General features: G+C 47.2%; 1 protein-coding gene and 1 pseudogene across 1 annotated transcript; both read right to left on the bottom strand.

The window, feature by feature from the left end:
- Positions 1 to 4,891: 4,891 nt before the first annotated feature.
- On the bottom strand, positions 4,892 to 5,777 carry LOC139229951 (histone H1.0-like). Its single transcript, XM_070861620.1, has one exon. It carries the CDS (start codon positions 5,527 to 5,529, stop codon positions 4,975 to 4,977), a length of 555 nt encoding a protein of 184 aa, XP_070717721.1. The 5' UTR covers positions 5,530 to 5,777; the 3' UTR covers positions 4,892 to 4,974.
- Positions 5,778 to 9,119: 3,342 nt separating this feature from the next.
- LOC139230269 (uncharacterized) lies at positions 9,120 to 10,961 on the bottom strand (annotated as a pseudogene).
- Positions 10,962 to 13,503: the final 2,542 nt, after the last annotated feature.

Genomic DNA, 13,503 nt, shown 5'->3' with positions numbered 1-13,503 from the left:
TGCCTTGTGAAGAATTGTTTCCTGAAAACTCCCCTGAACAGCCTGGCTCTAATTTTAAGGTGACGGCCCCTTGTTCTGCGCTTCCTTACCAGAGGAAATGGTTTCTCTCGACCTACACTATCAACTGCTTTAATCATCTGAAACACCTGAATTGGATCACCCCTTTAATCATCCATACTCGAGGGAATACTAGACAAGTCTAGTCCCTGCAACCTGCCCTCATAATTTAACCCCTTTAGCCCCGGTTTCATTCTGGTGAATCTGCACTGCTCCCTTCTCCAAGGCCAATATATCCCTCCCGAGTTGTGGGGCCCAGAACTGGATGCAGGGCTCCAGTTGGGGTCTGACCAGAGCCACATCTGTAACATAACATCCTCCCCTTTGCATTGCAGTCCTCTTGAGAAAAGAACAACATTCCATTGGCCTTTTTAATTATTTCTTGTACCTGTGCACTAGCTTTTCGTGAGTTTTGTACTTGTGCTCCTAAATCTCCCATCTCCTCCACAGTTCCCAGCTTCTCGCCCTTTAGAAAATACTCTAATCTATCTTTCTGATGTCCAAAGTGGATGACCTCACACTTTCCCATATTGAACTGCACCTGCCGCAGTTTTGCCCACTCATTTAATCATTTGAAAACCACTATTATTATAAAGCTCCTGTGCATTTGATGGTAGTTCATCTATGGGGCCTATATTTTGGTGGAGAAGCACGGGGCATCCATTGGCCACATTCCCACAGTAGGTTACGTCAGCAAACTATTGCCTAGTGCTACCAGTGTGCAGCACGAGTTGGAACTCTGCTACAATGTGGCACTTGCAACCACAAGGAGTAGTTGAGGCAAGTAGGTTTCTTTCAAGAGGAATCTAGATAAGTACATGAGGGAGAAAGGAATAGAAAGATATGCGGATAGGGGGTGAAGTCGGGTGTGAGGAGGCTCGTGTGGAGCATAAGCACCGGCACGGACCAGTGAGGCCGAATGGTGGAAACTCTATGTCATGTGCCACTCCCACCTTCATGGAAATGGCATCAAACAGCTCAAAACCAATCTCAACCCTTTGGCAAAGTGCTGCCCATGGTGTGGAGCAGGACATGCTTCACGTTCCATCCGCCACTGGATTTTCTTGGTGAGAGTAACCAGAGGTGAAGTGGGGAGCAACTTGTCACCATGTCACCCTTTCGACTGGGCTAATTGTATTCACAACCCCTGCTACACTGGCCTCAGCGAGGGAGGAGCAATTTCTGGGTGATTACTGTAACGTAGGCACCTGCGAGTATGCTCACAGTTTTGTAGCGCTGTTGATGCCATCCGGACACTCCGTGGCGCACCATCTTGCCATCCGGAGGAGGCGGGGATCCTCAATGGAGTGCACTCTACGCGGGAGTCCTGCCTCTATTTATTGGGGACTTGGCCTGGAGGGTGTTGCACGAAGCAGTCCTGTGCAATAAATTTTTAAGTCGGTTCACGGGCTCCCAGGCCGCCTGCAATTTCTGCGGTCTGGAAGAGTCCGTGTTCCATGTTTTTATAGAATGTGCGAGGTTGCAGCCCCTGTTCCATTATTTAAAGGGGCTATTCCTCAATTTCTGGTTGCACTTCAGTCCCACACTCCTGATCTTTGGGCACCCTGTGCGGAGGGGAGCGGGCAGGTCGGAGGGCCTCCTCGTAGGACTGCTCCTGGGCCTGGCCAAGGGGGCCACCAGCCGGTCCAGGCAGCGGGCGGTCGAGGGGGTCGTTCAGCCCGACTGCCTGCCTCTCTTCCGCGGTTACATCCGAACCAGGGTGTCCCTGGAGATAGAGCACGCGGTGTCCACCGGTACGCTCGCGGCCTTCCGCGAGAGGTGGGCGCCGGAGGGACTGGAGTGCAACCAAATTTTAATTTGATCTGTTTAATGTCTAAAGTTTAATTTGTTCATTTGTCGGTTTTGCTGCCCCTTTAATAAGGGGGCATTTGATTTACAGGTTCAACTGAAATAGTTGGAGAGCTGCTGATGCCGTCTGGACACACCATGGTGCACCATCTTGTCGTCCGGAGGAGGCGAGAGTCCCCAGTGGAGGGCTCGCTACGCGGGAGTCCTCCCTTTATTTATTGGGGACTTGGCCTGGAGGGTGTTGCACGGAGCAGTCCCGTGCAGTAAGTTTTTAAGTCGGTTCACGGACTCCCAGGCCGCCTATAATTTCTGCAGTTTGGAAGAGTCTGTGTTCCATGTTTCTGTTCAGTGTGTGAGGTTTCAGCACCTCTTCCACTATTTGAAGGGGCTGCTCCTCGATTTTTTTCTGCACTTCAGTCCCACACTCCTGACCTTTGGGTATCCTTGTGGAAGGGAGCGGGCAGGTCGGAGGGCCTCCTCGTAGGACTGCTCTGGGCATGGCCAAGGTGGCCATTAACCAGTCCAGGCAGCAGGCGGTCAAGGGGGTCGTTCAGCCCAACTACCTGCCTCTCTTCTGCGGTTATGTGCATGCCGGTGTGTCCCTGGAGATGGAGCACACGGTGTCCAACGGTACGCTCGCAGCCTTCTGCCATAGATGGGCACCGGGGGGACTGGAGTGCATCATCAACCCCGGCAACCAAATTTTAATTTGACCGTAGTTTCAAAAAGTTTAATTTTGTAGTAATGTTACTTTTAAAATAGTTGTAGAGCTGTTGAGTTGGGAGCGGCTTAGCCAGTCACGTGCTGTTCACAGGACTAAATAAAACCCCAGCCAATTGGGTTCGGGGGATCCACGATGAGGCAGGTGGTTGTGAGCCTGGTGTGGATGAACTGGTAATGTGTAGTGTGATTGTTAAACCTTTGTTAATAAACCAACTAGTTCTTAATAGCAATGTGTTGCTATGAATTCTTAAGAACCCATGAAGAAAATACATTACAATTACAATCCCCTAATTTTCCTCCAGTGTACCAAATGTGGCTCAGTGGGTGGCACCCTCACTTGAGGCAAATGGGTGTGGGGTCAAGACCCACTCCAGGGACTGGAGCACACAATCCAGGCTGACACTCCAGTGCAGTACTGAGGGAGCACTGCACTGTCAGAGGTGCCGTCTTTCGGATGAGACATTAAACCGAGGCCCCGCCTGCTGTAAAAGATCCCATGTCACTATTTCGAAGAAGAGCAAGGAAGTTATCCCCGGTGTCCTGCGCCAATATTTATCCCTTAATCAACACAAAAAAAGATTATCTGGTCATAACCACGTTGCTTTTTGTGGGAGCTTGCTGTGCGCAAATTGGCTGCTGCGTTTCCTACCTTACAACAGTGACTACACTTCAAAAAGTACTTCATTGGCTGTAAAGCGCTTTGGGACATCCGGTGGTGGTGAAAGGCGCTATAGAAATGCAAGTCTTTTCTTTCCCCTTCCCACCCCACTGCACAAGATCTCGTATTAATAACAGGCAGCTTCTCAAATCAAGATGTAGCTTTATTCATTATAAACATACGAAGGAACAGGGCACCAAATAAATGTACAATACAATTTTGACCAAGTGGCCATCATGTGATTAGGGTTCATGGATTACCCTCAGTCTTCGGATAGATTCAGATGAAAAATAAACACCACAGCATAAAGTAATGGGAAGTGAAGATTACTTGCCTCAATAAAAACAGCATGTATAATCAACAAACTAAAAGTGAAGTTTAACAGGAAAGAGCACACTGTCAGCGGGAATGTCTCAATATGGCTTCGATATATACCATACAATAAAATGCTCGAGACACATTAACCAGGATAAACAGACATCATTAATGATAAATACAAACTGCTTGTGGTGGTGGGGGGGGGGGGGTGGGGAACAGACATCCTAATGGTTAATAAAATACAGCAATTTAGTAAAAAAAATAGTAGTATAACACAATCACACACACACAGGTCGTATATTTGGAGCCACATTATAAAAGGGTGCCTTTCAGTCAGTAAACGTCATTATTTCTTTGGCCAAGTTAAACTGGATGTTCAATTCTTATTGTGGTCTTTTCGATCCGGCTATTTTGGATCACATTATGATTATTGCAATTTCCAGCTTGCAATGAACACAGGCTCTATTCTACACAGAATGCCTCCCGACACCCAAACATCATTCCTGCTGCTCTGAAGATAGCCACTGTGTTCAAATAGTTACTGCGCTGGGATTTCCGGACGTAACCGAATTTTTGCGAGCAGTCACTCAACTGGCAGCCTCTGCATTTGTCGAACGCTCTTTGGTGGAGGTGTCTGCCTCTTCAGATGTGAGAAGGGGTGTTTGTCCACCTGCTAACAGTATCTTCGTGCACAACCCCCTTCTTCACCTAGTCAGAGGCAGGCAACCATACACATCTAGATCCCCAACCCTCTCTGCCTCTCCATCAATGATGTCGTTTAAGCAAACTCAGATTGGCAATTATTGTTTTTTTTTAAAAAGAGCTATCTGAAAATATGCACGCCGCACCGTCGGTAAACATGGACACAAAAGAATTTTCAGAAACCAACAGAGCAGATCTAGCCTGTTTTAAAAAAGTCGAAAACATAGCCCCTCGAAAAAGGTAATTTGAACATAAATGTTGGTCTTGTCCTGACTGAATTATTAACTGCTGCGATCAGCAAATCAGATGTGTTGTCCATTAGTACAGTCTGGCTTTCCTCAGCAACGGTCTGCGGATTTATAACCTTCCTTTGGGATTAGATGCTCCACACACACACACACACTTTCCTCGACAGGCCAGGAACACAAGACCGAGCAGCTCTGGAGGAAAGGTTAACCACAGCAACCGACAACATTTTACATTTCTTGCCCGCAGTTCCGATGTAACTATTTTGAACGCATGATTACTACGTACACTTTTTTTTAAAAAAACATAAGACACAAAGAGTTCCTGACAAAATTAAAACAAGTCGCCTTACTAAATTCAAAAAACAGATTATCTTTTTTTTTAAAACTGTATGTACACAAAAGTTTCCGAAGAATTAAAGCAAAAAAGAGAAACCAGTCCAGTTACATGCAGCGATCGCATCACTTCTTCGTCTTCCTCACTTTCGATTTGCGCGGGGTGCTTTTCTTGGACTTGGGCTTGGCTTTGGCCGGCTTGGCCTTCTTGGGCTTTTTGGGCGCGGCCGCCTTCTTCTTGGGGGCCTTGGGTTTCTTTTTCTCTGCTTTGGCCTTCTTGGCTTTGGCCGCCGCCTTGGCCGGCTTCCTCGCGGCGGGGGCCTTCCTGGGCGCCACGCTCTTCTTGGGCGCCCGGGCCGCCTTCTTGGCCGCCTTCTTGGGCTCGTCGCCCTTGACCAGCCGGAAGGAGCCCGAGGCGCCCAGGCCGCTGGTCTGCTTGATGTGGTTGGACTCCACCAGCTTCTTCAGCGCCAGCTTGATCTGCATGTCCGCGTTGTCGCCGACCCGGTACTCGCGCTTGATGTACTTCTGGATGGCTTGGCGGGAGACGCTGTTGCGGTTGTTGAGCGCCCTGATGGCGGCGGTGATCATGTCGGTGTACTTGGGGTGGTCCAGGGGCTTCTTGGCCGCCTTGGCTCGCTTCGCTTTGGGGGCTGTGGCGGGCGTGGCGTTTTCGGTCATGGCTTGCTGTTGGTGTCTCTCACTGGATGGGAGGGTGAGGGTAGGGAAGGGTGAGATACAGCATTAACACACACACACACACACAAAGCAGGCTGCACTGTGGCTGGATGCTCCCAGCTCGCTCCCAGTCCCTTTCAGCACCTCTCGGTGTTCAGGCTGGGGGATTTTGTAGGCTGCGGGCGGACCTGACTGAGAACACCAAACTGCTGGCAGCTCCGAGCAGCCAGAAATGGCGGAGCCGCGCCGCCATCTGTGTTTGTTGGCCGCACGAAAGCGCGGACGGGGGCCCCTTGCCGCCGGCCCCGGCGCCCGGCGCCCGCACCCTTGCACGGCCACGTCCCCCGGCCGCGCTGCGGCGGGCGGAAAAGCGGCGAGCGGCGCAAGGAGGGCCAGCCGCGGCCGCAAAACGGCGCCGGGATGCCGCCGGAGCCGGCACAAATCGGCCTTTCGGCGGAAAAAGCCGGCGAACGCCGGCGCCCCGCCGCCCGGCGCCCGGCGCACAGCCAAGGGCGATGCCGGGCCGAGCGAGCGGCCGGGGACAGGCGGAGCGGGGGCGCACCGGCTGGCCCGCAATCCAGCGATCCGCCCGGGCAACTAACACAGGAAAACTCCGCCGACCGCCATTGACTCGGTGACGTCTTGCAGGATCTTATTTACAATTAATGTTTTTGTTTTTTTGTGGTTGCAAACTTGTGCAAAGTGTTCCGGGCAGGGTAGGGGGGCTTCGCTCGCTGGCTGTCAAACTTTGCAAGACTTTTGCAGCAACTTTATTCCCCTCCCCAAACTCTCACTTATTTTGCAAACCTCGTCCTGTGCAACTGAAGTCAAGTTTGTTTTGCAGGAGGGGGAGGGAGTGTTATTTTTTTTGCAGGATCTTATTTACAATTAAATGTTTTTTTTGTTGCAAAGTGTCCCGACAAGGTCCGGGGTGGGGGCTTCGCTTGGTCGCTGTCAAGAGTTTGCAGCAACTTTATCCCCTCCCTAAACTCTCTTTTGTTGCAAACCTCGTCCTGTGCAACTGAAGTTTGTTTTGCAGGAGGGGAGGGAATGTTATTATTTATTTGCAAGATCTTATTTACAATTAAATGTTTTTTTGTTGCAAACTTGTGCAAAGTGTCCGGGCAGGGTGGGGGCTTCGATCGGTGGCTGTCAAACTTTGCAAGACTTTATCCCCTCCCCAAACTCTCATTGTTTCTGTTGCCAACCTCGTCCTGTGCAACTGAAGCTCAATTTTTTTTTTGCAGGAGGGGAGTGTTATTATTTTTGCACCTGATTTCGCTCCTTAATTCCCGTTATTGTTCGAACACCAGCCTCTTATAACCGTGTGCACAAGTGCTTTTTTGCATTTGTAGTTTTTTAAATCGCCTGGGTTCAAGTTGCTTCTTATTCAAATGCATCCGACCATGCCCTGAAGCTCAGAGCATTTTGGTGTGTCCGATATTTTTTTTTAAATTAAAAAAGTTTTAGGTGGTGTTAATGTGCAGACGGGGGCGAGGAATTTCTGGCGTTATCCTGGCACCGTGACTGTCACCTTCCCGAGCACAGGAGGAATACAGTCAGTGGCGATTTGCAATGCAGATGCATTGGGTGAGGGGCGGGTTGTTTACGCTGACTGGCCATGGTGCTGGTGCATTTAACACTCCTTGCACTTTACGCAAAGTTAATTCCGAAAAGGGCAGCTTGCATTGCACTTTGAACATTTAAAAAACAAATTAAGTGAACATTTGGAAAAAATGGGAAAGGCAACGATCTGCTTGTAGATTAACCCGAACGCCATCTTGGATTGTGTGTGTTCAAAAAAAACACTTTCAAAAGAAGGAAAGCCGCGGTTTAGTGCCGTCTTTAAAATGCAGGAGCTGTTTGTGTGCGAGGCAGCAGTGCTGTGTGGTACAAGGGTTGCAGAAGGAAGAAAGCTGGTTACAGCCTGCAATGGCATTGCGAGAAATTGACAACTGGCTGACAACTGGAGCAAGGCTGGGGTTCACCCTACTGGGTGGGAAGCTCTCTTTCTCAACGCCTCGTCTTTATTTGGGACGTTTACGGTGTTGCTAATTATTTTAATGAAGCGCACGGTTCGGTCCTGTCACATGTACGAGTTTCACAGGCGAAGGATCAGTTTGCACAAGGACATTGTGACACTAGCCAGCGGGGTTGCAGGAAGACACTGAAAAGCGGAAGCAACTCCCGAACAGCGACTCTTCGACCTGCTGCACTATGTTCAAAAGTTACAACTTTGCTTTATATTCCCGATTAAAGACATATTCAGGCTGCTACTGTACACGTGTGGAAAGGATAGCCGGCCACACAGATTATTAAACGTGTTTCCTGCTCACTCTCCCCTTTCTCTGTCCCATGTCTGACCGCTGCCTGCCTCTCCTTTCTAATTCGCTCCTCTCTGCTCCTTTCTGGATCCCATTCCCCTGCTACTTCTCTCCTCGTCTCTACCTCCTGTCTTTCTATCTTTGTCCTGTCGCTGTATTTCGTTCTTCCTCTACTAATATATCTAATTTCTCTTTACCTCCTTTGTCTTACTATCTCCTTTCCCTTGCTCTCTCGGTTCAAGCCCCACTCCAGAGACTGGAGCACACTCCCAGTGCAGTGCTGAGGGAGCGCTGCACTGTCGGAGGTGCCGTCTTTCGGATGAGACGTTAAACCGAGGCCCCATCTGCTCTCTCAGGTGTACGTAAAAGATCCCGCGGCACTATTTCAAAGAAGAGCAGGGGAGTTATCCCCGGTGTCTTGGCCAATATTTATCCCTCAATCAACATAACACAAACAGATTATCTGGTCATTATCACATTGCTGTTTGTGGGAGCTTGCTGTGTGCAAATTGGCTGTCGCGTTTCCCACATTACAACAGTGACTAACCTCCAGAGGTATTGTAAAACACTTTGAGATGTCCGGTGGTCGTGAAAGGCGCTATATAAATGCAAATCTTGCTCCTTTCTGTACATTCCCTCCTCTAATTTATCTTTCCCTCTTTCTCTCTCCCTGCTCTCCTTTCTCGTTTATCTTTCTCCTTTCCCTTTCTCCCTGTCTCTTTTCTCTCCCTTTTCTTCTCTCCTTTTCTCTGTCTTCATTCTCTCCCCCTCTCTTTCTCCTTTCTCAATTCTCTCCCTCCTTTCAACTTTCTCACTCCTTTCTCTCCTAGCTCACCTTTTTCTCTATTTTCTCTTGCTCTCTCTTCATTCTCCTTTCTCCCTTTCTCTCCCTCTTTTCCCTTTCCCTCTTTTTCCTTTCTCTTTCTCCTTTCTCGGTTATCTCCTTTCTTTCCTTACTCTCCTTTTTCATTCTCTGTGTTCTCTTATCTCTCATTTCTCTTCTCACTCTCATTTCCCTCGCTCTCCATTCTCTTCTTTCTCTCCCCTCCTTTCTGTTCTCTCAATTCTTTAGCACTCCTTCTCTCCTTTCTCCTTTATCTCTCGTCATTCTCTACTTTCCTTTTTCTCTTTCTCATCTCTACCTTCTCTCCTCTTCATTCTCTCCCTCCTCTCTCCATTTTCACGCCTTCATTCTCCTTTCACTGCTTTCTCTCTCCTTTCATTTCTCTTTCATTCTCTCCTTTATCTCTCATTTCTCTCCTTTATCTTTCATTTCTCTCCTAGTTCTCTTTCACTCTCCTTGCTCGTTTTCTTTCTCTCCTTTAACTCTTCCTTTTCTCCATTCACTCCTTTCTCTCTCTTTGTTCTCGCTCTCCGTTCTCCTTTCTCTCACTTCTCTTTCTCCCTTGTCTTTCTCTACTTTTTCTCACTCTCCTTTCTCTTGCTTTCCTTTATCTCTCATCTCCCCTCGTGCTCTCTCCTTTATCTCTCTCTTCTCATTCTCTACTTCTCGCTCCTTTCTCCTTTATCTCTCCTTTCTCTTTGTCTCACCTCCTTTCTCGCTCTCTCTCTGCCCCTTCTTTCTCTCTCTCCTTTCCCTTATCTCTATTTTCTCTTCTTTCTATCTCTTTCTCCTTCCTCTCCTTTCTCTATCTCACTCACTTTTCGCATTCTCACTCCTCTCTCCTTTCTCTTTCTCTCTTTTCTCACTCCTTTCCTCTTTACCTTTATTTTCTCTCCTTTCCCCCTCTTTCTATCTCTTCTTTCTATCTCCTTTCCTTTTTCTCACTTCTCTCACTCCTTTCTCTTCATTCTCCTTTTTCGCTCTCTCCTATCTCCTTTCTCCTTTAATTCTCCTTTTTATCTCGCTCCCTTCTCTCTCTTCGTTCTCACTCTTCGTTCACTCCTTTTTCTCTTTTCTCTCCTTTCTCTTTTTTTCTCTATTCTCTCTCTCTCCCTTTCTGTTTTTTCTCCTTTAACTCTCCTTTCTCCTTTATCTCTCTGTTCTCTCCCCTTTATCTCTCTCTCGCGTTCTCTCCTTTCTCTTCTCTCTCCTTTCCATTATCTCTATTTTCTCTCCTTTCCATCTCCTTTCTATCTCTTTCTACTTTCTCCTTTCACTCCCTTCTCTCTTCATTCACTCCTTTTTCGGTCTCTCCTTTGTCTCCTTTTTCTTTCCTCGCTCCTTTCTCTCATTTCTCTCTCCTTTCTCTTTCCTTTCTCTCGATCCTTTCTCGCTCCTTTCTCTTTCTCCTTTCCCTTATCTCTATTTTCTCTCCTTTCCTTCTCTCTTCTTTCTCTCTTTTCTTTCTATCTCTTTCTACTTTTTCTCTCCTTTCACTCCCTTCTCTCTTCATTCACTCACTTTTTTAGGTCTCCTTTCCTCTGTCATTTCTCTCGCTCCCGCTCTCCTTCCTCTCTCCTTCCACTCTCCTTTCTCCCTCTCTCCTTTCTCCTTCTCTCCCTTTTCTCTCCTTTCTCTTCATTCTCTCTACTCCTTCTCCCTTTCTCTCTGTTCTCTCTCTCCCTTTCCATTTTCTCTCCTTTAACTCTGCTTTCTCTCCTTTATCTCTCTGCTCTCTCCCCTTTATACCTCCTCGCTTTCTCCTTTCACACTTCTTTCTATCTCTTCCTCCTTTCTCTTTGTCTCAATTTTCTCTCCTTTCCTTCCTTTCTCACTCTCTCTTTTCTCTCCTTTCTCTGCCTCTTCTTCCTCTCCTTTCCCTTATCTTTATTTTCTCCTTTTTCTTTCTATCTCTTTCTCCTTTCTCTATTTCACTCTCTCTTTTCTCATTTTCTCCGTTCGCTCTTTTCTCATTTCTCTTTCCTTTCTCTCCTACCTCACCTTCTACTCGTTCTCTCCTTTCTCTTTCTCCTTTTCTCACTCTCCTTTCTCTTTCCTTTCTCAACTTTCTCTCCTATTTCTCTCCTTTTTCTTTCGTTTCTCCTTTCTCGCTCACTTTTCTTCTTTCTCCCTTCTCTCTCCTTTTCTTTGCTTTTTCTTTTCTCTCTCCATTCTCTCTCTCATTTCTCTTTTTCCTTTTGCTCTCATTTCTCTCACTCTCTCCATTCTCTTTGTCTCCATTTGCTCTCCTTTTTCTCTCTATCCATTCTCTCCTTTCTCTCTTCTCTCGCCTTTCACGCATAGAAACAGACATAGAAAATAGGTGCAGGAGTAGGCCATTCGGCGCTTCTAGCCTGCACCGCCATTCAATGAGTTCATGGCTGAACATGCAACTTCAGTACCCCATTCCTGCTTTCTTGCCACAACCCTTGATCCCCCTAGTAGTAAGGACTTCATCTAACTCCTTTTTGAATATATTTAGTGAATTGGCCTCAACAACTTTCTGTGGTAGAGAATTCCACAGGTTCACCACTGTCTGGGTGAAGAAGTTTCTCCTCATCTCGGTCCTAAATGGCTTACCCCTTATCCTTAGACTGTGACCCCTGGTTCTGGACTTCCCCAACATTGGGAACATTCTTCCTGCATCTAACCTGTCTGAACCCATCAGAATTTTAAACGTTTCTATGAGGCCCCCTCTCATTCTTCTGAACTCCAGTAAATACAAGCCCAGTTGATCCAGTCTTTCTTGATAGGTCAGTCCCGCCATCCCGGGAATCAGTCTGGTGAACCTTTGCTGCACTCCCTCAATAGCAAGAATGTCCTTCCTCAAGTTAGGAGACCAAAACTGTACACAATACTCCAGGTGTGGCCTCACCAGGGCCCTGTACAACTGTAGCAACACCTCCCTGCCCCGTACTCAAATCCCCTCGCTATGAAGGCCAACATGCCATTTGTTTTCTTAACCACCTGCTGTACCTGCATGCCAACCTTCAATGACTGATGTACCATGACACCCAGGTCTCGTTGCACCTCCCCTTTTCCTAATCTGTCACCATTCAGATAATAGTCTGTCTCTCTGTTTTTACCACCAAAGTGGATAACCTCACATTTATCCACATTATACTTCATCTGCCATGCATTTGCCCACTCACCTAACCTATCCAAGTCACTCTGCAGCCTCATAGCATCCTCCTCGCAGCTCACACTGCCACCCAACTTAGTGTCATCTTCAAATTTGAAGATACTACATTTAATCCCCTCGTCTAAATCATTAATGTACAGTGTAAACAGCTGGGGCCCCAGCACAGAACCCCTTGCGGTACCCACTAGTCACTGCCTGCCATTCTGAAAAGTACCCATTTACTCCTACCCTTTCTTCCTGTCTGACAACCAGTTCTCAATCCATGTCAGCACACTACCCCCAATCCCATGTGCTTTAACTTTGCACATTAATCTCTTGTGTGGGACCTTGTCGAAAGCCTTCTGAAAGTCCAAATATACCACTTCAACTGGTTCTCCCTTGTCCACTCTACTGGAAACATCCTCAAAAAATTCCAGAAGATTTGTCAAGCATGATTTCCCTTTCACAAATCCATGCTGACTTGGACCTATCATGTCACCTCTTTCCAAATGCGCTGCTATGACATCCTTAATAATTGATTCCATCATTTTACCCACTACTGAGGTCAGGCTGACCGGTCTATAATTCCCTGTTTTCTCTCTCCCTTCTTTTTTAAAAAGTGGGGTTACATTGGCTACCCTCCACTCGATAGGAACTGATCCAGAGTCAATGGAATGTTGGAAAATGACTGTCAATGCATCCGCTATTTCCAAGGCCACCTCCTTAAGTACTCTGGGATGCAGTCCGTCAGGCCCTGGGGATTTATCGGCTTTCAATCCCATCAATTTCCCCAACACAATTTCCCGACTAATAAGGATTTCCCTCAGTTCCTCCTCCTTACTAGATCCTCTGACCCCTTTTATATCCGGAAGGTTGTTTGTGTCCTCCTTAGTGAATACTGAACCAAAGTACTTGTTCAATTGGTCTGCTATTTCTTTGTTCCCTGTTATGACTTCCCCTGATTCTGACTGCAGGGGATCTCAGTTTATCTTTACTAACCTTTTTCTCTTTACATATCTATAGAAACTTTTGCAATCCGTCTTCATGTTCCCTGCAAGCTTCTTCTCATACTCCATTTTCCCTGCCCTAATCAAACCCTTTGTCCTCCTCTGCTGAGTTCTAAATTTCTCCCAGTCCCCGGGTTCTCTGCTATTTCTGGCCAATTTGTATGCCACTTCCTTGGCTTTAATACTATCCCTGATTTCCCTTGATAGCCACGGTTGAGCCACCTTCCCTTTTTTATTTTTACGCCAGACAGGAATGTACAATTGTTGTAGTTCATCCATGCGGTCCCTAAACGTCTGCCATTGCCCATCCACAGTCAACCCCTTAAGTATCATTCGCCAATCTATCCTAGCCAATTCACGCCTCATACCTTCAAAGTTACCCTTCTTTAAATTCTGAACCATGGTCTCTGAATTAACTGTTTCATTCTCCATCCTAATGCAGAATTCCACCATATTATGGTCACTCTTCCCCAAGGGGCCTCGCACAATGAGATTGCTAATTAATCCTCTCTCATTACACAACACCCAGTCTAAGATGGCCTCCCCCCTAGTTGGTTCCTTGACATATTGGTCTAGAAAACCATCCCTTAAGCACTCCAGGAAATCCTCCTCCACCGTATTGCTTCCAGTTTGGTTAGCCCAATCTATGTGCATATTAAAGTCACCCATTATAACTGCTGC

This window comes from Pristiophorus japonicus, chromosome 19 (assembly GCF_044704955.1).
Source record: "Pristiophorus japonicus isolate sPriJap1 chromosome 19, sPriJap1.hap1, whole genome shotgun sequence".
In the NCBI taxonomy this organism is placed as follows: Eukaryota; Metazoa; Chordata; class Chondrichthyes; family Pristiophoridae; genus Pristiophorus; species Pristiophorus japonicus.
Note: the sequence above shows the minus strand (reverse complement) of the source record. Positions and strands in the feature narration are given on the sequence as shown.

Coding starts and splice junctions, on each gene's coding strand:
- LOC139229951 (XM_070861620.1), bottom strand. CDS start 5,529: ATGACCGAAAACGCCACGCCCGCCACAGCCCCCAAAGCGAAGCGAGCC.